At 44.3% G+C, this 25,767-nt stretch overlaps 1 protein-coding gene across 3 annotated transcripts in view; it reads right to left on the bottom strand.

The window, feature by feature from the left end:
* KANK4 (KN motif and ankyrin repeat domains 4) overlaps positions 1-25,767 on the bottom strand; it is a 260,029-nt gene that overhangs the window by 131,922 nt on the left and 102,340 nt on the right. Inside the window, exons 1-3 of one of the 3 annotated variants that reach the window (XM_082265156.1) lie at positions 25,616-25,705; positions 25,015-25,160; positions 17,705-17,782 (exon numbers count right to left, since the gene is read on the bottom strand). In XM_082265156.1, the coding sequence (XP_082121282.1) occupies positions 17,705-17,720 (16 nt within the window). In that variant the 5' untranslated portion in view covers positions 17,721-17,782; positions 25,015-25,160; positions 25,616-25,705. Of the gene's footprint in view, positions 1-17,704; positions 17,783-25,014; positions 25,161-25,615; positions 25,706-25,767 lie in introns of those variants that run through there. The other 2 variants (XM_082265157.1, XM_082265155.1) reach the window with 2 other exon arrangements.

The raw sequence follows: 25,767 nt of genomic DNA, 5'->3' as shown, positions 1-25,767 counted from the left end.
TCTTCGAGCATATAAAGCAATAGATAATAGTGGGCAGGTATAACTGGAGGCAGTCCATTCCTCAGTAAAAGCGCAGGGATGCACCAGAAGCCCAGCAACTCCAGCATATCCCCACACCAAATCCTTCTAATGAAGGTCTATTTTTGGGTTTACAATGGAATAGGGAAGGGATAGAATGGACAAAACCAAAGAAATTTCGAAGCTCAACTTACCAACCAGCCTGCGACCAACCAAACTGACCTGTCTAACAGGGGTTTAACCTGCGTTAAAAACAGGGGTTTAGTCTGCACATATTTGCAAATATATACAAAAGTTACAGAGCCCCATCAAGGCACCCCATTTGCTGTAGTCTTAACTCTAACTTTTTAGAGTCTCCACTAGTGATCGACCAATATCGGTTGTTCGTTGCCGATACCGATATTTTGGCCAATGCATATCGGTATCAGTCGATATTGTCCGATATTTTTGTACATTTAAAAAAAAAATGGAACATTTTTTTTTTGACAGGTACTTTTGTGGAGGGATCTGGGGGTCTAAAAGACCCCAAACCTCTCCTCTGCACTTAAAAGTATTCAAAACGCCAAGTTTGCCTGTTTTGAATGCTTTCATTTTTTTAAATCTGGCACCAGACAGTACCTGGAAGTGATGTCACTCATAACATCACTTCCGGGTTTTTGCATGGAGAGCAGCTTTGATCGGGTCTTCGGCAGCCATGCAGGCTGGTTGCCCGGGTCTCCCGGTGGGACGGGAGACCCGGGCGAGCCGTGGAAGCCGGCGGGGACGTCCCATCCCGCTCCTTGTAATGACAGCCGAGCGGCTTATCAGCCGCATCGGTTGTCATTACAAGACAGCCGACCGTCGGCTATGGACGCTGGTACCGGGATGATGCCTCTAGCTGCAGGCATTACTCTTGTACAAGCACATTCCCTAAATATCGGCAATATAGGAAACCTCCGGGGCCGATTCCGATATATCGGGAAAAGTGCATATCGGCCCTCGATATACTGGCTTTGCCGATAATCAGTCGATCTCTAATCTCGACAATGGAGGCACATGCATTTTAATGGATAGGCAGGTGAGCCTGGAAGAAGCCCACCCCTCCTTACAAAGGTACGGAACACAGTGAACAGCTGGCTCACTGTGGGGATTCACCTTCCCTATTTGATCCAGTGATCATTGTCACAGAGATCTTCAAATTGGATCATCTGACCCAGGGTCAACTGTCCAATAGGAGATTTTCGATTATTTTGAAGAGAATTCCTTACACTTTTCTGTTTGATCTCCAAAACAGTAAGAGATGGGAAATTACCCCTCCCCCCAATGGGACACAGTCAGCGAAAAAATTAAAATGCAATAAATCAACATTCATTTTTCCCTACTCCAAAGGCAAAAAAAATGGTTTGGCATTGGATATGCTTACAAACTACGCAACAAAACCAATGCAGCATTTGAAATTATTAAAGTCAAACCAAAGAGGAAACCAATCCAAAATGTAATCCGCAAAAAGTCAAAAGAGGCAAGGATTAAAATCAGGTAGCAGGGTTCACAGATCAGACATGAAAACTGGGAGAGAGTATAAAAGAATCCATGGACCTGTTAAAGACACAATGAAACTCTATCATGAACTCTATAATGGTGAAAGACAACAAAACATACAAGGGGGTGCTAATGACAAATCCTAAACTTCAATCTGAATATCCCAACATGAGTGCACAAGATCATTAGGCAATAAATGAATGTGGATATGAAGACACATGGTCTTGCACAAACTATAAACCCCCTGACCAAATCATATTTTTTGGAGTTGTGGTTTAATGGGGAAAGAGTCAAAATTTTGGTCAGATTTTAATCTCTGTCCCTATGACACCCATACAAGAAATGGGCAGTGTGGTCATCATCAGGATAGGGAGACATGGACAGCATTAAAAACGTTGCCCCAAATTCCAACCCTTCTGCACTCTACTCTATACAAATGTGTCTTTGTTTTTATCTGGTCCCAGTGGAGGGATTTCCCATCACTTTCTGTCCTGACAGGGAGTAGAGGCCCAGACCCTTCCCCACTCTTTCCTCGACAAATAAAAAAAATTCTGCCTGGAGTTGAGGTTTTAGGAATAATTTGAGGGATCAGTTTAGCTATTAAGGGTTTAGGTAGGCATCAAGTTTAAAGCCCAACTCTATACAATTTCTTTAAATGGGACCCAAGGCAGGGTGAAAATTAAAAATGCAGCCCAGGCTGCAATACTCTCTTTTGGTGTGCTGTACTATTTTGCTACAAACTGCCATCAACCTTCAGGACTATATGATGCCTACTGTACCTGGAAGACAGAGTATAGTATGAATACAAGTGCTATGTCCCGGCCCCGTTATGGGTGTCGCCTTGGGCCGTAAAAGAGAAGAAGATTAAGCAAGTCATCTCACTGGGCTGAAGCGGTAATTATATATAATGTATATATAAAAAAAAAACACATACAGTGTAAATCAGACCTTCACACACTAAATTAATTGCCTCTTTTTTTGTTTTTTCTCCCCCCTCCATGTTAAAAATCCCATGTAATTATTTTTTTTGGGAAGCAAATATTGGATGTCCTCACTCCCTCTTCCTCTTTCCCCACCTAGGCAAGAATGATTTAGTCCTCGGTGCCTGCAGCCTCATATCACGTCACTTATCTAAGAAGGCTTCATCTCAGGAGCGTGTAGCGCTCCTGCTCCATCACAGCTGCTGGTCTCATTCCAGCATCTTGCTTTTGGCTGTCTTGCACTCTCCTTATCTGTCTGTCCACCTGTAAGGTGATTGATGTAGCCAACCTCTGGATGGAGACCAAACCTGATTTTAGCCAGCCAAGCCTACAGTCTCATTCTTGTGATATTGTGTTTAACATGTGCTCCAAGCTCCCCGTTTGTCTGCTCTGTGTGCTAGTTTGTATTGTATTCCCTTGTTGAGGACCTCAGGCCGGATATTGAATAAGCTCAGAACTGTGCCTACCTTTTGGCTATGGATTTGACCCTGACTATTCTGAACCTTGCCTGCCTTGTACCTGGATTGCCATTAAACCACTCAAGACATTGTGTTGTCTGGGTCCAAGAATAAAATGCTGCCCCCCGCCAAAAAAAAATAACGCCCACCAAAAGGCCTCCACATCCATTATCTTTTATAAATATAGCATTTAGAAAATATTATATATATTGTTATCTTCTTCCATAACTCACCAACGGACCGGTCCAACAAACATCCACTGTCTGTCCTCAGTCCTACTGTCATTCCTGTCCCTGCCACCGCCCTAGCAGATCCAGCCTGCCCTGCGTGAAATGGATTGCGCTGACGTCATTGCGCACACCTCGATCACGTGAGGGATATTCCCCGGAGAAGATGCTCCTCCTCCTCACACTCATCAGTTTGTACTACAGGCAGCAGTATGAGATGGGGAAATGCCGCCCGTAACGCGCCGAAAACTAATGAGACAAAAAAACTGCTGGAAAACAAATCTTGGGTGTCAATTTGCTGCCCCTCTCAAAGTGCCGCCTGGGTCCAATGGATCCAGCCAGACCCATGGTAGAGCCGGCCCTACTCTGCCTGTCTGTAAACTGCAAGTACCAGTGTGATGTGCTCAGTTAAAGCCTGCCCTGGCATGGTAGTCTGACAATCTAGGATTGTGTATAAGACCTGGGGGCACTCAAGTAGCGGTAGGCCTACTTGCCTTATGGGAAAGGGTGCTGCTATAGGTGAAGAACAGAGCAGCTAGCTATAGTGCCTGACCACCTGCATTAGGGGTAAGCGTAACACTTCAGGACAGTCTGCACAGCAGGCTGTGATCTTGCACGTTCAGCAGTACTTCAGCAGGGAGCTGGCTTTGAGTGACAAGGAATTGACAGCTGGCTCCGGAATGCAAGATGGTAGCACAGAAGAACAGAAATCCTGCGAAGAATCAGGAGCAAGGAAGACAGTGCTGGACTTCATAGGTTAATAATTATGTGCTTTTAAAAGTAGGCAGCTATAGCTATAGATAGATATAGTAGCTGCTGACTTAATTTTGTAAAGGTGGGGTGAAGTTCTTCTTTGAGCAATAGCGTTTTATTACAGTTAGGTTCTTTTCACACAGGCACCACCCAGTCCGCTTAGTAGGGGGTCCATGAACAGATTCTCTGCTGAAATGGAGCAGAACATAATGCAATGTTTCTCAACCTTTTTTCAGTCAAGGCACCCTTTAAAAACCATGGACAGTCTCAGGGCACCCCATTCTAAAATGTAAAAGGTATTCTAATACACTAAACAAAATTATAAACGCAACACTTTTGTTTTGGCCCCCATTTTTCATGAGCTGAACTCAAAGATCTAAGACTTTTTCTACACAAAAGGCCTATTTCTCTCAAATATTGTTCACAAATCTGTCTAAATCTGTGTTAGTAAGCACTTCTCCTTTGCCGAGATAATCCATCCCCGTCACAGGTGTGGCATATCAAGATGCTAATTAGACAGCATGATTATTGCACTGGTGTGCCTTAGGCTGGCCACAATAAAAGGCCACTCTAAAATGTGCAGTTTTATCACACAGCACAATGCCACAAGTTTTGAGGGTGCGTGCAATTGGCATGCTGGCTGCAGGAATGTCCACCAGAGCTGTTGCCTGTGAATTGAATGTTCATTTCTCTACCATAAGCCGTCTCCAAAGGCGTTTCAGAGAATTTGGCAGTACATCCAATCAGCCTCACAACCGCAGACCACGTGTAACCACACCAGCCCAGGACCTCCACATCCAGCAGCTTCACCTCCAAGATCATCTGAGACCAGCCACCCGGACAGCTGCTGCAACAATCGCTTTGCTTAACCAAAGAATTTCTGCACAAACTGTCAGAAACCGTCTCAGGGAAGCTCATCTGGATTTTTGTCATCCTCATCGGGGTCTCAACCTGACTGCAGTTCATCGTCGTAACCGACTTGAGTGGGCAAATGCTCACATTCAGTGGCGTCTTGCACTTTGGAAAGGTGTTCTCTTCACAGATGAATCACAGTTTTCACTGTACATGGCAGATGGCAGACAGTGTGTATGGCGTCGTGTGGGTGAGCGGTCTGCTGATGTCAACGCTGTGGATCGAGTGGCCCATGGTGGCGGTGGGGTTATGGTATGGGCAGGCGTATGTTACGAACACAGGTGCATTTTAATTGATGGCATTTTGAATGCACAGAGATACCGTGACGAGATCCTGAGGCCCATTTTTGTGCCATTAATCCACGACCATCACCCCATGTTGCAGTATGATAATGCACGGCCCCATGTTGCAAGGATCTGTACACAATTCCTGGAAGCTGAAAACATCCCAGTTCTCGCATGGCCAGCATACTCACCGGACATGTCACCCATTGAGCAAGTTTGGGATGCTCTGGATCGGTGTATGACAGCGTGTTCCAGGTCCTGCCAATATCCACCAACTTCACACAGCCATTGAAGAGGAGTGGACCAACCTTCCACAGGCCACAATCACCAACCTGATCAACTCTATGCGAAGGAGATGTTTTGCACTGTGTGGGGAAAATGGTGGTCACACCAGATACTGACTGGTTTTCGGACCCCCCCAATACAGTAAAACTGCACATTTTAGAGTGGCCTTTTATTGTGGCCAGCCTAAGACACACCATAGCAATTATCATGCTGTCTAATCAGCATCTTGATATGCCACACCTGTGAGGTGGATGGATTATCTCGGCAAAGGAGAAGTGCTCACTAACACAGATTTAGACAGATTTGTGAACAATATTTAAGAGAAATAGGGCTTTTGTGTACATAGAAAAATTCTTAGATCTTTGAATTTAGCTCATGAAAAATGGGGGCAAAAACAAAAGTGTTGCGTATTTAATTTTGTTCAGTGCAGTTTTACATAATGCAGCAACTTCCACAAGTCCAAGTAGGCCACCCAACATTAGATGAGTTTTATTCTTCCAAAGCGAATACATTTTTGCAAACTGGTACTGACTAGTATTCCAATGTTTCTCTTCTCCCTCAGTTTTTCTCCATCACTGAGCTAATGTGACCCCCACCGCTGATGGAGAGGGGCAAGGGAGGGTCAAACAAAGATGCTGTGCAGGTGACTGACATCCTCCTCATCAACTGATGATGGCATTGGTCATGAGAACGCCGGCAGCTAGAAGGTTGTAATTTGCAAAAAAACACACATGAAAACCTGTGACTTAAAAGGCAGCCTTCATCCACACGCTGGCTTGTGTACAATTTTTGGGCAATTTTTAGGCATTTTGCCAAGGCACCCCTGAAGAAACCTCAAGGCACCCTGGTTGAGAAAGGCTGCCATAATGGATGTCACATTTGGTTTTCTGCTGCATTTTTTTAAAAAAATACAGAGCTGATCGGTACGATGTTAAATCTATGGATGGTTGGATATCCGTGAACTTGCACCAGTTTACATCGGACTACCTCAAATCTGTCACTCTTTGGTCCAAAAATAAAGAAAAGGACACAGACTTTTTCCATTTTTTTTTTTAGGATCTGGACAAACTCACAGGTAATTGTATGTAAACAGTCACAAGTCCATTTACATCTGGATGTTCAAAGATTAACAGAGTTTCCATTCGGGTCTGCTGAAAAAGATAGGCGGATAAAAATGCATAAAACATGCAGTAGAGATACTTTGCATTTTTATCCCAGTTAGGGCAGCTTTGCAATCATCACTCGTTCTCAGTACAAAGGACCATTGTACGATATACAGTATGCTACATATGCATACATGTAGTAAAAGAAAGAGCAAATATAGCAAAACAAATCACACACGCAGTGTAGAATAAGTGCATATTGTTGCCTTCTCCTTAGATATCCATTCAATGTGTTGTTAATGTGTTGATGTGCGTACATGATTAGCAGCTATTTCTAAACCACAAAAGACCAGACATAAGGTATTCTTCTGTAAGTCATGTCACATACCTCTAAAAATATGCAACTGAGACATCATCACATACATTAGTATGTAAATGAACAGAACCACGAGTGAAGTATTTATTGTAAATACTAATCCTAAATAAAGAACGCCAGATTAGTAGGCTTATGGATTTTTTCTTTTATACCAAGAACCAAGATAGTATTCCTGGTATGCGATGAATGCAACATTTAAATACGACTGTTTATTTTAATGATAATAAAATGTGGTTTGGTTTATATTTTTAAGGTTCATTTACAAAAAGCACTCCAAGGATGCCGCAGTGTAGAAACATTTTTTTTCATCCAGGACCACCGGCGTGTAACACGTCAGCATCTGCCTAACACTAAAGTATCACTTTTAGATGATTTAGACTTGGTTGTAAACCCATAGATTTTTTTTTTTTTTCGCAACCTGAAAGAGAAACACATAATGAGCTAGTATGCGCCGCATACTAGCTCATTATGCAATACTTACCTTAGAACGAGCCCCCGCCGTGCCGCCCGCTTACCTGTATGACGGGCGACATGTCCAGTCGCCTGTCTTCCGGGATCACGGCATCCGGCCATCTGATTGGCCAGAGCCGCAGTGACGTCACTCCCGTGCACACGCGTGGGAGCCGACGGTCACGGCACGGGGCTCTGAAGGATTGGCCGCTGGTGCGCTGGGAGCGAATGCGCCAGTGATGTAAGGTAAATATCTCCTAAACGGTACATGTTTAGGAGATATTTAAAGTACCTATAGGTAAGCCTTATCATAGGCTTACCTATAGGTAAAAGTGTCCGAGGAGGGTTTACTTCCTCTTTAATCCATGACAAGTAGGAAAGGTATTCCCAGTGTCCATTTGTTGTCCCAGCAGAGGGATTTAGCTGAGCGGTGTAGGAAGAGCCATCTTACCAAGTGGGAATGCTCCACTTGCCCGGGGGGCCCCCACCTGCCCAGAATCCCAGCCCCAGCCAAGCATTAGTCCTGATTCTGGTGTGCATCCCGCCACTGAACTTAGCAGGTGGCAAGCATCTGTCGACCCTGCGCTGCTGTCAGGCAACTTGGGCCGTGGAGGGGGAGCCCACAACTTCAGGAATGCCTGTCCGCCTCCACGGGAACAGGCACACACAGGACAGTCGAGTCCGCGTGTTTTCACCGGACCCAGCCGCCAAACTTGGAAGCTGTCATTAGCCTGGCAGTGCTGTACCAATAAATATCGCCTTATCGATAATTTGCATTTTTATTCTCGTGGGTGATTGTGTAGGCAGAGCCTTAGTGCACTGCATTGCCTGGGGCTCTTTAATGCTCTTAAGATGGCACTGGGTGTAGGAGAAGTGCTCCTAGACTCGTACATGCAGCAGTTTTGGTACACACTGGTTTATGGGCAGCACAATGGCAGGTGTCCTCTTTAGAAGAATGAAAGCATAAGAACACCAGACCCGGGATATCAGTCCAGATAAAAAAAATCTTTTAGCATTATGTATTATAACAAGCAAAGTAGTCAAACGTTTCAAGGTTACGCAGAAGCCCCCTTAAAGTGGTAGTAAAGTCACCAATGTACAAATCGGCTGACAGGCAAACATTTATAACAAGAGAGACCCTAGAGGTCTCTTCTGTCATACATGTACCCCCCCTGTCAGCCACTAATGTAATCTGAGCCACACATGCGCAGCTCAGACATAGGCGTGCGCACAGGGTGTGCCGGGTATGCCTGGGCACACCCTAATCACCTAGGGCACATTAGCATTATCGCTCTGTTTGCTAGTGAGGAGATGGGAAAGATCTCCCTCGGACCTGCTCTGCCATAAGAGAAGTGCCACACACTTCTATTTCACTTTGCCAGCAGGGAGAGTAATGTACCGGGGCCATATACATGTAGGCAAACACATGCATGTGTATTTAAACTCTGGGGTGCACACCCTAATGCAATAGGCTGCGCACACCTATGAGCTCAGACCACATTTACGGCCTGCTCTGCGCACGCGGGAGTGACGTCACATCAGTCGGCCAATCAAGCGGCCGAAGATGCGAAACCTAGAAGGAAGACCGGGTGAGGATGGAAGCACCGGGGACAGGGGAGAGTCCTGGCAGTGCATCGAAGGAGGGCTCTGTTTGTAGGTAAGTCTGTCATAATGTTCTAGTGTGCGGTGCATACGAGTACATTATGACCTAAACCTGCAGGGAGACATTTTTTTTATGTTCCAATCGAGACTTTACTAACGCTTTAAACCACTTGGCGATATATACGGCAGGCTGGCTCGGCTGCGTGACTTGCCGTACCCATATGTCGCTCCTCGGGAGCAAGAGGGGAAGCGGATCTGTGGGGCCGGCGGCCACAATTGCGGCTGGGCACCCACAATCACTCCCTGGGAAGACAGAATGTTATAAACACGTACACGTATATGACCTCGTATTTAGGAACACAGGTCCCGGTGTTGATTCCATAAGCCCCTCCCCCTCACAGTTAGAAAACACCCCCTAGGCATACATTTAACCCTTTGATCACCCCTGGTGTTAACCCCTTCCCTGGCAGTGTTTTTAGTAAAGTAACAGTGCATATTTTTAGCACTGATTACTGTAGTAATGTCACTGGTCGCCCCAAAAGTGTCAAAAATGTAAATTAAATTTGCTGATTGCCACCATTACTAGTAAAAAAAAAAAAAAAAAATGTAATAAAAATTACATAAATCTTTCCCCTAGTTTGTAGATGTGATAACTTTTGCGCAAACCAATCAATATATTGAGATTTTTTTTTTTACCAAAAATATGTAGCAGAATACAAATTGCCTAAAATGAAGAAAAAATTTGATTTTTTTTAAAACATTTTTATTGGGAATGTTCTATAGCAGAAAGTATAAAATATATATATTTTTTTCAAAATTGTTGCTCTTTTTTTGTTTATAGCGCAATAATAAAAAAATAAAATAAAATAAAAATGCACAGGTGATCAAATACCACCAAAAGTAAGCTCTATTTGTGGGGGGAAAAAAAAGGACATCAATTTGTTTTGGGTACAGCGTTGCACAACCGCGCAATTGTCAGTTAAAATAACGCAGTGCCGTATCGCAAAAAAACGGCCTGGTCATTAAGAGGGCAAATCCTTTCTGTGCAGAAGTGGCTAATCAGGGCTTAGATCTGCTGTGCTGAAGCACAACTGAAATGCACTTTCAGTGGCTAATGTAAAGCCATCCATAGATGGATTGAATCTTGGCAGGTTCAGCAGGGACCAGCTGAGATTAGATCTCTCTATGGGCAGGCTGGCTGTACGGATGTTGATCCATCAATCGATTTTAGTACAACCAGCCTGTTGGGATTTTTGCATGCAATCACTGCCGGTGGATATAACAGCTGGCAGTGATCACTGTGTTCTGCTGATAGGGAAGGCTCCCCATCGGCAGAATACAATAGCATCCTGGAAGGGACTCCCCCATTAACACAAGCGAGCAATTTCCTTTCTGGAAGGAAAGAAAATTGTATTGTATATGGCAGTGATGGCGAACCTTGCCCCCCCCCTCCCCCCGATGTTTTGGAACTACATTTCCATGATGCTCATGTACTCTCCAGTGTAGTTGAGCATCATGGGAAATGTAGTTCCAAAACATCTGGGGTGCCAAGGTTCGCAATCACTGGTCTATGACTTGCTTAAAGCGGAGTTCCAGCCTCAAAATGAACTTTTCCTCATCTGCATGCTCTAAATTACCTGAAAAAGAATTGGATAATTAAATTTTTTTTTTTATTCACTTACCTTGTTTTTAAAGAAAATAAACTTACCTTCCTTCCACTTCCTCCCTCTGCGGCCGCGGCCTGCGCCGTCACTTCCTGCTTGCATTGACTCCTGGGAGATGAGAATCATCGCTCCCAGGAGTCAATGCGCCTGCACCGTCCCTGCTCGTCACTTCCGGTGTAGGCGCTTCATTCTCTGCTGAACAGCTTCTGGGCATGCCCAGAAGCTGTGCATGGATGACGCGTCTGTGCCGGAAGTGACGAGCAGGGCCGGTGCAGGGCATTCTGGGACTCCGACATCACCGAAGAGGACGCTCTGGCTTTTAGGTGCCAACACCTAAGATGGCAGCGCTGGACAAGACATTTTCAAGGTTTTCTTCTAAAAGGTAAGTGAAACAGGGGACAGTTCAGAGGCTATCGTTGCTTGAATGCACTAGCCCTGACTGTCTCGGGGGTATTTTTATCTAAAAATATTTTTTCAGGGTGGAACCCAGTTAAAATGTCCCTTCCCAAGTTGATTAGCATTAGGCACTGCTGGTTTAGGAGGGAGTGATTCATTTTTTTTGGGAAACCCCTCAAAAACATAAATCTTCTCCACCAAGGGTATGTGGGTTGGTATTTGCAATGCTGAAGGTTGCACCATCACTGTCATTGCCATGGGCATACTAGCATGCATGCCTGGAATGCTGGGCTGCTAAGGTCAGGAAGGAAGCAAAGCCACTTTTACAGGTTTTATATTGCCACTTTTATAAGCTGTATTAAGCTGTACTCATAAATATTAGAGACTAAAACAGTGTACCTTGAGCCTGTACAGAAGAACAATTCCATCTCACCAGACCCAGAAGATGTTCAAACAGAACAGCACCCATGGAGTCCTCACCACTCAAGGCAAGCTCTCTTCCAGTTTGCAGGGTTATCTTGGTTATGTGTTTCGAGGAGCTTCTCCCCCTTTATCAAGCCTTGGTAACCTACTGATTGCCTAAATTGAATCTTTCTTCTTTTTAAACATTTTTAAGTTACTTTTACTATGCAAGCAAACACTGTGGTGTTGTGGAGGGGGTCGTTAGGCAAACTCTTACTTTGTACTGCAAGGGCATAGGGATCAGTCAATTTACTCATAAGCAATAAAGGACAGAGCTCAGTGCAGCTTTCGGGGTAGCTAAGGGTAATTTTAAAGCTGAACTACAGGCACAATTAAATACAGCTCTGCAAGTTATTAAGACATTATTAAATGTGTTCTTAGATGCAAGCAGTAACTCCATCCAATGTCAAATATTTCACATGCCGCTCCAGGCGAGATCAGGCTCCACACTCCACAATTATAGCGGAGATGCTGGCTTGTCTCCACCGAAGCAATTAATTGTGTCAGCACCAGGGATGCCACACATCAAGATGCAAAATAATATTCTTCCTTCCTTTAAATAGCAGGAACAAATTCCATTCTGACATATTTTGCACTAGGCACAACGCTTTTTTGAAGGATTCTTTCAGTGCTGTGCCAAGCGTAAAAGATGTTGAATAGAACCTGTTCCTGCTGGATATTATAATTAAGAAGAATGTTATACTGATAGGGGAAGAGAGCAGAGTGACAGCAGAGTGACAGAGAATTTAGTTCATCAGTCTGTTGCTTCTCATTTTACTTTCAGGTATAGGGTGGGAAATACATCTGTAAGTGAAAGTGAACCTGCAGCAGAGAAAGATGAGGTCCTCAAACTTGCTGGACAATAATGGGCTGTGTGGTAGAGCTGTGTAAAGCTTAGTTTACACAAGCATCAAAAGCATGCGTTTCATCTGCATTTTTGAAGCCTCACAAATGCCTGTCAATGCTCTGTGTCAATTAGGTGCATTGCAGTGGACAGCATTGTTTACATGGTCCTGTTTGCATCTCTTTACAGTGTATCGTGCCAAAGTTTATCTGAAATGTAGTGTTCGGCTGGCTGTACTGCTCCCCTGGCGCCACCATTCATGTCAATGTAAATGCACCACAAACATCCCTATGGAATTTACAGTGCATTTGAGATGGAGGTGTTTGGAAAGCGTTATTTAACCCCTTCCTGCCCATGCTACAGCAAAAGATGGCTACAGCGCAGCTCTCCAGTCCTGCAAGGGTGTCTATGGACACCCCCAGAACCACGCCTCCCGTGTGCCCCCTGGGGTGCACACCGGGTGCGCTCTGTGTCCTTTGGACACAGCTGATCACAGATCGTAATAAAGGGCCAATCACAGGGGCCCAAGCCCTCAGTTATGATCGGCTATGTCCAATCACAGCTGGTCACATGTAAACAGACTTGCCGGTTATCGGCAATCCTTTCCTCAGATGCTGTCTCCGTGTGAAGAAAGGAGAGCCAATAACCAGCAAGGCTGACAGTACATTGTTTACACTGATAATCAGGGCACTCATCATCAGTGCCCTGATAATCAATGCAGCCCCACCAGTGCCAATCAATGCCCATCAGTGCAGCTTAACAGTACCCAACAATACCGCCTATCAGTGCCCATGAGCACCTCCTCATTAGTGCAGCCTCATCAGTGCCCATCAGTGCAGCCTCATCAGTGCCTATCAGCGCTTCATCAGTGCCCATCAGTGCCTCCTCATCAGTGCCTGCCAGTGCAGCCTCATCAGTGCAGTCTCATCAGTGCCCATCAGTGCAGCCTCATTAGTGCCCATTAGTGCCTCCTCATTAGTGCCTGCCAGTGCAGCCTCATCAGTGCCCATCAGTGGACAAGAAAAATAAAATGTTTTGCAAAATTTTATAACTAGGAAAATCTTTTTTTTTTTTTTCAAAATATTTCAAAAGAAAAAGAATATAAAAAAAAAACCTTTGGTGATTAAATACCACCAAAAGAAAGCTCTATATGTCTCAAAAAAATTACAAAAATGTAATGGGGGGTATAATTCCTGCCACAGCATTGCACCCGGGGCATGTGTACACCCCCATCCGCCTGCTAAAGGTGGTAGCAGCTAGGGGGCAGTAAAAACGCTGCCCCTCAACCCCTAGTGTGAACGATCCTTAACCACTTCCATACCGAGTCATAGTAATATGACGTCGGCATGGTGGTTGTACGGATCCGGGCGGGCGTCATATGACGTCCGCCCGCTCTAGCTGCTACTGCGCGCCCCCGGGGGCGCGCAGCGCGGCGATCGGGGGTGAGGCTCGTCCCTCGGACATAGCCCATCCCTGATCAAGGTAAACAGCCAATAGAAATTGGCTGTTTACCACGTGATCAGCTGTGTCAATCACAGCCGATCACATGAGCGGCTCCAGCACGAGCCGCTCATTCTCTCTGCAATGCGCGCCCCCGGGGGCGCGCAGAGCAGCGATCGGGGACGAGGCTCGTCCCTCGGACAGAGTCGATCCCCGATCTAGGTAAAGAGCCAATGAAATTGGCTCTTTACCACGTGACCGACTGTGTCCAATCACAGCCGGTCACAAATGTCAACAGAGAACAGGTAACTAGCTGTCACCGTGTTCTCCTCCTCACACACTGATCCTGTGTGAGGAAGAGAGTGTGGTAACAGCTAGTTACCAAATACAGTGCACCCCAAACACACTGATTGCCCCCCCCCCCCAATAAAGAGCACCTGTCACTAGCCCATCAAAGTACCCGAGTACCTGTCACCAGCCCATCAGGTACTCTGATGACAGGTACTCGGGTACTCTGATGACAGGTACTCGGGTACTCTGATGACGGGTACTCGGGTACTCTGATGACAGGTACTCGGGTACTCTGATGACAGGTACTCGGGTACTCTGATGACGGGTACTCGGGTACTCTGATGACGGGTACTCGGGTACTCTGATGACAGGTACTCGGGTACTCTGATGACAGGTACCCGGGTACTCTGATGACAGGTACTCGGGTACTCTGATGACAGGTACTCGGGTACTCTGATGACAGGTACGCAGGTACTCTGATGACAGGTACTCGGGTACTCTGATGACAGGTACTCGGGTACTCTGATGACAGGTACCCGGGTACTCTGATGACAGGTACTCGGGTACTCTGATGACAGGTACGCAGGTACTCTGATGACAGGTACTCGGGTACTCTGATGACGGGTACTCGGGTACTCTGATGACAGGTACTCGGGTACTCTGATGACGGATACTCGGGTACTCTGATGACGGATACTCGGGTACTTTGAGTACCTGTCAACGGAGTACCCGTCATCAGAGTACCTGAGTACCTGTCACCTACCCATCAGAGTACCCGAGTACCTTCCACCTGCTCATCAGAGTACCTGACGCCTGAAGTACCCGAGTACTTGCCGCCTGCTCATCAGTACCCATCACTACTCATCAGTACTCATCAGTACCTATCACGTATCAGTATCACCTATCAGTATCAGTACTACTCATCAGTACCTATCACCTGCCTGTCACCTGCCCATCAGAGTACCCGAGTACCTGTCACCTGCCTATCGGAGTACCCGAGTACCTGCCACCTGCTCATCAGTACCAGAGTACCTGTCACCTGCCCAACAAAGTACCCGAGTACCTGTCGCCCTTCATACAGCCACCATGTCTAAGTCCAAAAAGGTTTATATACGTCCTCCGTTTAAACCTAAATACCGGTGTTATGGCAGCAGATAGCTGCCATAACCCTGGTATTTTTTTAAACGGTGGACGGTTGGCTTTCCGATAAGGGTGGTCCCAGCGGCGGATTCGCCGTGGGATCACCCTTCTGGGATGGCGGAAGAGGTGACCCCCCCCCCTCCCGCCGCGTCCGGTCCTTTTCCCCGCTTACCGGAAAACGATCCGGTCCCGGATCCTCACAGACAGGATGTCGAGTGAGGGCAAGCTTGCCCTCACTTGACTCTATGGTCTTGGAGGACCGGGGCTATGGAAAATGTTGTTGCCTAGCAACCGGTTTAAAGGTCCTTTTTTTTTTTTTTCATTTTATATAATAATTTTTTTTTTTTTTTCTTTCTATCTTTTAGTGTACTTGTGAGATCTGAGGACTTTTTGACCCCAGATCTCACAAAAAAGAGGTCCTGACGTGCCTTTTTCTATTACAAGTAATGTTTACATTTCTTGTAATAGAAATAAAAATGATCCTTTTTTTTTTTTTGTTAAACGGTGTAAAAATAAAAAATAATAAATAAAATAAATAGTAAAAAAAAGAAAAAAAAAAATTAAAGCACCCTGTCCCCGTTAGCTCGCGCGCAGAAGCGACGCATACGGAAACCCCGCCCACATATGTAAACGGTGTTCAAACCACACATGTGAGGTATCACCGTGATCGTTAGAGCAAGGGAAATAATTTGAGCCCTAGACCTCCTCTGTAACTCAAGGATGGCAACCTGTAGAAATTTTTAAATTGTCGCCTATGGGGATTTTTAAGTACCAAAGTTTGTCGCCATTCCGTGAGCGTGCGCAATTTTGAAACATGACATGTTGGGTATCTATTTACTCGGCGTAACATTATCTTTCACATTATGGAAAAAAATTGGGCTAACTTTACTGGTTTCTTATTTTTTAATTAAAAAAAGTGAATTTTTTCCAAAAAAATTGCGTTTGGAAGACCGCTGCGCAAATACGGTGTGATAAAAAATATTGCAATAATCTCCATTTTAATCTCTAGGGTCACTGCTAAAAAAAAATATATAATGTTTGGGGGTTCTAAGCAGTTTTCTAGCAAAACAACTGATTTTAGCTTGTAAACACCAAATGTCAAAAATAGGCCTAGGCAAGTGGCTAGGATGCATGATGATGCTCCTTGGATGTTAGGCCCCTCTATATGGCTAGGCTGTGAAAAAGTCTCACACATGTGGTATTGCCATACTCAGGAGGAGTGGCAGAATGAATTTTGGGGTGTCATTTTTGCTGTGTACATGCTATGTGTTAGGAATATCCTATAAATTGACAACTTTGTGTAAAAAAAAAAGGTTTCATTTTTTTCCCACATTTTCCAAAAACCTGTGGAAAAAAATGACATGTTCAAAGGACCCATAATGCCTCATAGAATATACGTTGGAGTGTTTTCTTTCCAAAATGGGGTCATTTTGTGGACTTTTCCATTGTATTGGTGCTCTAGGGCCTTGAAAAGTGTGATAGGTAGTAAGAAAGTTTTATGTGTATTTATGCTCCTAGAACGCCTGAAGGTGCTTCTTGGACGTGGAGTATCTTTTTGTGGCCAGGCTGTGTAAAAGTCTCACACATGTGGTATCGCCATACTCGGAAGGAGTAGCAGAATGTATTTTTGGGTGTAATTTTTGCTGTGTACATGCTATGTGTTAGAAATAGCTTATAAATTGACAACTTTGTGGGAAAAAAAAGAAAAAAAATTTTTTTTCTTCATTTTCCCAAGAATTGTGGGAAAAAATTACAACTTCAAAATACCCACCATGCCTCTTACTAAATACCTTGGACTGTCTACTTTACAAAAAGGGGTCATTTGGGCGGTATTTGTACTGTCCTGACATTTCAGGGCCTCAAGAAAGGAGATAGGCAGTCAGTACTTCTGGTGTGATCAATTTTCAGTAATTGGTACCATAGCTTCTAGACTCAATAACTTTCACACAGACTAAATAATATACACTAATTTGGGTTAATTTTACCAGAGACATGTAGCAGTATACATTTTGGCCCAAATGTATGAAGAAAAATTAATTTTTTGCAAAATTTTATAATTGAAACTAAAAAAAAGTGTTTTTTTTTCAAAATTTTTGCTCTTTTTTTGCATATATCACGAAAAAAAAAAACCCCAGTTTTGATTAAATACCACCAAAAGAAAGCTCTATTTGTGTGAAAAAAATGATAAAAAATTTGTTTGGTTACAGTGTAGCATGACTGAGCAATTGTCATTCAAAGTGTGAGAGTGCTGAAAGCTGAAAATTGGTCTGGGCAGGAAGGGTGTCAAACTGCTCTGTATGGAAGTGGTTAAATCTCAGGACTGGAGAGAAAAAAATGCAAATCCTTTTGCAAGTAAAACAGCCCTCATATGTATTTCATTTGTGTATTTTGCTGTTTGCCTGGAGTTGAGCTTCTATTTTCTTGCAATGAACTACATTTTATATGTACATTCTTTCAATATGACAAAATTCCTTTTCTAAACAAAAACAAATTCCACATACCATTTGTTGTCTCCATATTTGAGCTGTATTGCCACAAGATTATTTAAGAATCTTCATCCACGGTAGGTGGTATCAAACCTAGAAGAATTAAAAATAACATTTTTATTAAAATGCCTATTGTAAAAAAAATGTTTTTATACCCCATTGGTTTCTGTACAAGCATGCTTTCTCCCAGGTCCAGGGTTAACCACAGCAAGGCATAACATTTCTACCCTTCACTAGAGAAATGACAGATGAACTCTAAGTGGATGTTGAAGGCAACAACCTTTCTTCCCTCCACTTTTTATCCATGGTTACATTTGTTCCCGGAGAATCGATTGGCTTTGTCCTCACTGACTGAGCCCACATGACGCTTGTTTGTACGCAATGGTGATATTTTAAGAGCCAAGACTTCAAACACAATGGAACATGAACACAGCCAATAGAATACCAGGTCGTCCTTATAGCTTCCACCTACAAATATTTTCCAGCCAGGAGAAAAGCCTGCAATAAAACGCTCAACAGGTGCCTGATTGTATGGAAATAACTGCTATGTACAAAAAAATAAAATAAAGCAAAGGCGGTAGAACAGCCCGTTCCAGTCGCAGTGCGTGGAATTGTGACATCCTGTCCGGGTTTATGCAGCCTTCATTCAGCAGCTAAGCAGCCCCCTCATGTCAAGCTGACTTCGGTGGCAAATGTGTCACCCCTGATGTATACAGAAGAATAAATGAACAAATCAAAGTCAAAGGAATAAACAAGTCAGATTGTATATAGCCAGCATATCCAATTGTGCTTTACAAGTCACATCATTCTCGGCTTTAAGCCGTCCATAGATGGTTCAAATCTCAGCCAGGTCTGCAGGGACCAGCAGAGATTCAAACCATCTATGGGCAGGCTGATTGTACCCAAGAAAACCCATTGATTGAGCTGGGTACAAAGAGCACGTCGGGTTTTTGTATATTATTATTGCCAGTGGCTATGCCCCCCCCTTCCTCTTGCTGGCAGAAAACAATAGTTTTGTAGGACTGACTGTTGATGGGGGAATCAAGTGATTTTCTTTCCTGCAGCCCATGTGTAGCACATAGGTTTAGTTAGTGTAGGACAATTGTTTGGCTTGGCTGGCAGCCAAGCTTGTGTTTATATCTGGGTCAGAGTGAGTGACTCAGGGAGGGCTGGATGACTCACAGGCAGCATCTCTGAGACCTCCCCCTACTTCTGGAACTTGCTGGAAATTTCCAGAAGAATGGGAGTGGAGGTGAGCAGGAGCTGTCTGGAGTATTCTGAGGGCCCTGACTAATCCCCAACAGATGGGTTGGCAGGGGGCAGGTCCGCTCATATACTCTGGGTAAGCCCATCTGGGGCAGTGGAGCTCAGGTTGAAGCGTGAGATTGAGTGTTAGGCTATTGGAGACCCTTGAGGGTAACCCCCTAGTCCGGGATGGGGGACCTCATGCCTGGGCTCCAGTGCAGAAGGGACCCTCACTGGAGGCACAGGAGCAGGAGAAGAACAGCAGGAGGAAAATGCTGCCAGGCAAATCTCCAGGGAGGAATACAGCCAGGTGGGCTGGAGAGTGTTGCAGTTAGAGAGGACTGAGAGGCAGCTTTAACTGGGTGAGAGCAGTCTGAAATGGATGCAAAGTCAATCTGGGAGGACTGTGGAAGTTTAGCCAAGAAGGCTGGAGAAAGGGCAGCTGCAGTCAGGTGGGCTGGCAGTGTCTGAAGAGGTGGTGCTGGGATAAGTAGCCAAAGAAGGACAGCTTGGCACTAGGACTTAGCTACACAAACAAAGGACCCTTAGTCCCTGCCTGTAAAGGGCATTTGCTACCTATCCAACAATGCCTGCTTGTCCTGGGAGTTGTAGTGCTTCAAGCACAATTCAACACTGCCACAAATTTGTGGCAAGTTATCCTTGCTATCTGGGATAGTGTCCTGTTGTTGGCCTCAATAGAAGGAATGGTGTCCCATTGATGGTGACAGTGGAAGCCCTATTGTAATAAAAGAACTCTCACATATGTGCGGTCATGCATACTAAAAGAGTTCAGTAGCGCAAGCAAATAAATACATAAATCAATATATGAAAATCTATATAAAAACTCCTTAAAATTCATGTGCATTCCATAAAATATTGTTAAAAAATTAATTAAAATTCCACAAGCAATCCATCAAAATATAAGGTGCAGAAGACAAATGTCCCAAAGTGACTGGAAGAACAAGACATCACCAGGACCACCAACGATATGTGCTCACCTAATTTCGAGTCCACTCACCCGAACATATTGCCTACCATTCTCATGGAAAGGCGAGTTGCTCTCTATGTAAAACACTCTGATCCACTAGGGCAGCTGGTGAGATCTTCTCATCAACGTTATCCACATCACAGTATACCAGGACAGATGTATATGAAATAAAACAATCTCACATAGTGTGATAACGTTCTGACACTTGGTATTTATTCAAATTGCAGATCAATTACACTCACATTTAAAAAACTGTCATATAGCCTTAGTAGACATGAACCCAGTGTATCCGGCGTCTCTCACCCTCTCCACGCTGGTGAGCCGAACCCCTGGTGAGTGGCCTCACAATTGGGTGTGAGAGCACATATCGGTGGTGGTCCTGGTGGTGTCTTGTTCTTCCAGTCACTTTGGGACATTTGTCTTTTGCACCTTATATTTTGATGGACTCCTTATGAACTGCTTGTGGAATTTTAATGAATTTTTTATGGAATGCACATGAATTTTAATAGGAGTTTTTATATACAGTAGATTTTCATGTATTGATTTATGTATTTATTTGCTTGCGCTACTGAATTCTTTTAGTGTGCATGACTGCCTATATGTGAGAGTTCTTTTATTACTATTTTACATTTACAAGTAGCAGCAGTCTATGTATTTTCATTATTGTCTGTGAGCGCAGGGTTATATTTATAATTTTTTATAACTTGTGAAAATACACTTTGAATAGTGCCCTATTGATGGTGCCAGTGGAAGAAATAATACCCTATTGTTGTTGTCAGTATGATGAATTATGCCCCATTGTTGGTGTCAGTGGAAGGGATGGTGCCTCATCATTGGTGTCAGTTGGAGGAATAGTGCCCCATCATTGGTGTCAGTTGGAGGAATAGTGCCCCATCATTGGTGTCAGTTGGAGGAATAGTGCCCCATCATTGGTGTCAGTTGGAGGAATAGTGCCTTGTGTCAGTGGTAAGAATAGTGACCCATGAGCCAAAAAAACAAAACGGCAAATGGCTGCATCTGGCCTGTGGGCCACAGTTTGGAGACAACTGCTCTAAGCAGCCACTCCTCCTAACTAGGTCTGAGCCAGTGTAACATTGTCTCAGGCTTGGTAGTTAGTGGAGTAAAAACATTGCATAGCATCTGTGGTCAGTAAAAGGATTGCCCCATGATTGGTGTCAGTGAGAGGCATAGATAGTGCCTCATCTTTGATGTCAGTGGGAGAAATGGGGAAGGAATAGTGCCCCATTGTTGGTGTCAGTGAAATGAATAGTGCCTCATCATTGGTGTTAGTTGAAGAAATAGTTGCTTCATCATTGGTGTTAGTTGAAGGAATAGTTGCCTCATCATTGGTGTCAGTTGGAGGAATAGTTGCCTCATCATTGGTGTCAGTTGGAGGAATAGTTGCCTCATCATTGGTGTCAGTTGGAGGAATACTGCCTCATCATTGGTGTTAGTTGAAGGAATAGTTGCCTCATCATTGGTGTCAGTTGGAGGAATAGTTGCCTCATCATTGGTGTCAGTTGGAGGAATACTGCCTCATCATTGGTGTTAGTTGAAGGAATAGTGCCTCCTCATTGGTGTTAGTTGAAGGAATAGTTGCCTCATCATTGGTGTCAGTTGGAGGAATAGTGCCCCATCATTGGTGTTAGTTGAAGGAATAGTGCCCCATCATTGGTATTAGTTGAAGGAATAGTGCCTCATCATTGGTGTCAGTTGGAGGAATAGTGCCCCATCATTGGTATTAGTTGAAGGAATAGTGCCTCATCATTGGTGTCAGTTGGAGGAATAGTGCCCCATCATTGGTGTTAGTTGAAGGAATAGTGCCCCATCATTGGTGTTAGTTGAAGGAATAGTGCCTCATCATTGGTGTCAGTTGGAGGAATAGTGCCTCATCATTGGTGTCAGTTGGAGGAATAGTGCCCCATCATTGGTGTTAGTTGAAGGAATAGTGCCTCATCATTGGTGTCAGTTGAAGGAATAGTGCCTCATCATTGGTGTCAGTTGGAGGAATAGTGCCTTGTGTCAGTGGGACCACCCATGGCCCAAAAAAAAAAAAAAAACAGCAAATGGCTGCATCTGGCCTGTTTGGAGACAACTGCTCTAAGCAGCCACTCTTCCTCCTGACTAAGTCTGAGCCAGGATCAAAAGTTGTAGCTCCCACAATGCAATAGGAGCTACACTGCTCTGTTCTTGCATGAGCTATGTGGATGTTTAGCATGGAATGGCCAACAATGTACGCAACCTTAAAGTGGAAGTAAAGTCTTATTTTTTAATTGTACCCAACAAGTACCCAATTAATTTTCCTGATTTAACTTGTAAACAAGTGTCAGAAATAGGCCTGGTCCTTAAGCGTAACTCCGTAACTCCCCTCTGGGTGATTGTACATTGCAGGGATTTTAACAAACTTTGTTGCAGATTCCTACCTTTTGTTATTCTGAAGAAATCATTGTTTGTTCCTCTGTGCTGAGTGGGTCAAATGGGAGTGGTTTCATAATTATCTATCAGCTGCGGCAGCTGCTGAGCTCTAATGAGGAAACCTGCTGGGCCTGCATCCCTTTAGTGCCGGTTCACATACATGCGATGTCAGACATCGCATGTGATTCGCACCGCACTGCTATGCAAATCACATGCAATGTCTGTGCGTTGCGAATTCAGCCATACAGAATGTATGGCTGAATTAACATCGCATTCGGACCGAACCCGCACAGGACCCTTTTTTTGGTCCGCACCAAAATCAGATCACATAGGTGTTCACACCTATGCGATCCGATTAGTGTCCGAACTGACAGTTCGCACTGCGATATGCAAACTGATCTGGGGTTGTCGTTAACTTTGTATCGACACCCCCCCAGCGATTCGTATATTGCAGTGTCAACTGCCTGCGAGTCAAGTGCAATGCGGGAACCTGCAGTGGATTTGCAGGGTTCCCGCATCGCATATGTGTGAACCGGCACCCAGACGTGTTCCTATTGGGAGTATCTCACCAAAAATGACATTTTTGGTGCAGGGGATGAAATCTGACTTGTATCTTAGTGCAGACTTCTGGGAAAATTTGCGAGCCAATCACACAAGCAGGAAATTATGTTTCTGGGGGTGTGGTCAGTATACATTCTGTGTACAGAACACATGCAGGCGGCCATATTGCATTGCATTTGCAGAAAACTACAACAGCTGCAGATTGAAAAGGAAAGGTCATTTTTAACAACATTCAACTACATTATGATTTGTGTCGCAATTGTATACGCTATATTGTTTTTTCTTTATTTGCAGATTTTTTTTACCCACGAAAGTGAAATTACCTTTTAACCACTTGCCGTCTGCTCACTAGCGCTGTACTGCGGCAAAGTGGCTTTTGTAGATCTGACGACGTAGACCTACGTCGGCAGACACTCCCCCTTCTGGCTGGCTCCTGCTGTATTCAGTCACAGCAGGAGTCGGGCCAGGGGAGGAGCAGCGGCGATTGCCGCTGCTCTTCCCTGATCGTCGGGGAATCGAGTCTGGAGATCCGCCCGCTTGTGTAAACACAAGCGGGCAGATCTCCTAAGTGACAGGCAGGGTCAGATTGCAGGGTTCAGCATAGCTGAACATGCGATCTTTCCCTGTGTCACTCAGTCACCTCCCCCCACACACGTTAGTAAGCACCAGGCATACATTAACCCCTCCCTCTCCAATAAAATTAACCCCTTCCCTGCCAGTGTCATTTTTACAGTAACAGTGCATATTTATAGCACTGATTACTGTAGTAATGTCACTGGTAACCCCAAAAGTGTCAAAAATGTCAGTCAAGGGTCCGATCTGTCCGTCGCAATGTCGCAGTCCCGCAAAAAAAATTGCAGATCGCCGCCATTACTCGTTAAAAAAAAAACACCAAAAACGACAGAAATCTTTCCCTTAGTAAACGCAATAACTTTTGCGCAAACCAATAAAAATACGCTTATTGCAATTTTTTTTACCAAAAATATGTATCAGAAAACAAATTGGCCTAAAATGATAAAAAATTTTGATTTTTACATTTTTTTGGGGGGAATTTCATATAAAAAAATGTGAAAAATATTGTTATTTTTTCAAAATTGTCGCTCTTTTTTTGTTTATAGCGCAAAAAGTAAAAATTGCACAGGTGATCAAATACCACCAAAAGAAAGCTCTGTTTGTGGGAAAAAAAGGACGTAAATTTTGTTTGGGTACGGCGTTGCATGTCCGCGCAATTGTCAGTTAAAGTCGCACAGTGCCGAATCGCAAAAAGTGGCCCAGACGTAAGTCAGCAAAATCCTCCGGTGGTAAAGTGGTTAAGATGTTAAAAGGATGAGGTGGCAATCCTATATGCAAAGCATGCTAGCTCATTATGCCTTTCTCTTACAGTTTTTTTTTTTTTTTTGTATTGTTTTTTTTCAATAGAGATGGGCTCAGGCGTGTTCGAGTTCCCACGTGCCCCGATCCCGCTAGGAAGCCAAAACTGCACTCCGCTAATCACAGGCAGTGAGAAATTTCCTGATTTGTGCAGCTGTGGGCTAGGAAATGTCTCACTGCCTGTGATTAGCGGAGTGCAGTGCGGGCTTCCTAGCGGGATCGGGCACGTGGGAACTCGAACACGTACAAGCCCATCTCTAGTTTACAACCGCTTTATACCTGCTGTAAATCTTTTTATCACCCAAAAAGGAAACTTCTTCTCATTGTGGCATTATTTGTCTATTCTCATCTCCCCCGCCCCAAACTTTCCAAAATCCCAACTTTCCATTTCATAGTTTGTGAGGTCGAAAAAAGACATCAGTCCATCCAGTTCAACCTACGATGTGTGTGTGTGTGTTTGCTGTTAACTGTACATTGTATACCCCTGTATGTTGTGGTCTTTAAGGTGCCCATTTAATAGTTTTATAGTTACATAGTTTGTGAGGTCGAAAAAAGACAACAAAGTTTTACAAACTGCAAAACGTAGCGACAAAATTGGGCCAGGTACTACAAAATGAAAAGCAATCATTTGACAGACCTTTATACCTAGGCCCCTGCAGGAGAAACAAACAGCGACCACTGACCTTTTGATGCAAATCTGCACAAAAATCAATCGCACACCCCCGGCGAGCCTTGCAGCACTTACATAAAGAACGACCTTATTTTCCTTGGAAGCCTGACACACTAGAATTAATTCTGTGTATTTTAGATATCATCTGCACCTGCGTTGGAAAGCCACACCGATGTCTGATGACAGAGTCCACGCTCGCCAAGGCTTCCCTAACAATGCAGCTGAAAGGAGTAAAATGAATATTGATCAACTTTTTGTGGCGGTAGATAAATTGTGTCATATTGCAATATCAAACCCCCCCGAGGATCACACATGGGATATTCAGGATAACATGCCTACCTGCTGTCACATAACTAGATCATTAAAAATTAGCATAGCCTATATAACGAGCCCACATAAAAGCGACTGAAACAAGAAATGAGATGCAATTACTTTGCCCCGTGTGCTAACGAATACATAATCTAGTCTAAAATGAGGCAAAGGAAGAAAGAAAGAAAAACACATTAACAACTGCTCATTAACACGATCGCAACCCTCGCTGCGCTCGAGGCTGTCTGCTTTCGTCTGCAATGCAGTCAGTTTAGGAGCAGAGAGGGGAAGGAGGTCTCGGGTGGGAAATAGACAAATCACATTTTCAAGAAAATTAGAATGCCTACAGATATTGCCATTCTCCTACCTGCACGGCTGGGGAAAGACGAGTTTATTTTTTTATTTTTTGCCGTCACCCTCGCAGATACAGATGATACCATGGCAAGTCAATGTATTGTGAGGGGGGGGGGGGGACTGTGTACAAGAGCCTGTTATGTGTGTTCTCCCAATTAACAGGCT

The sequence above is a fragment of the Pelophylax lessonae genome (assembly GCF_965119305.1).
Source record: "Pelophylax lessonae genome assembly, chromosome: 8".
NCBI classification, from domain to species: Eukaryota; Metazoa; Chordata; class Amphibia; order Anura; family Ranidae; genus Pelophylax; species Pelophylax lessonae.
The sequence above is the reverse complement of the archived record's forward strand: the minus strand, read 5'-3'. Positions and strand labels throughout refer to the sequence as shown.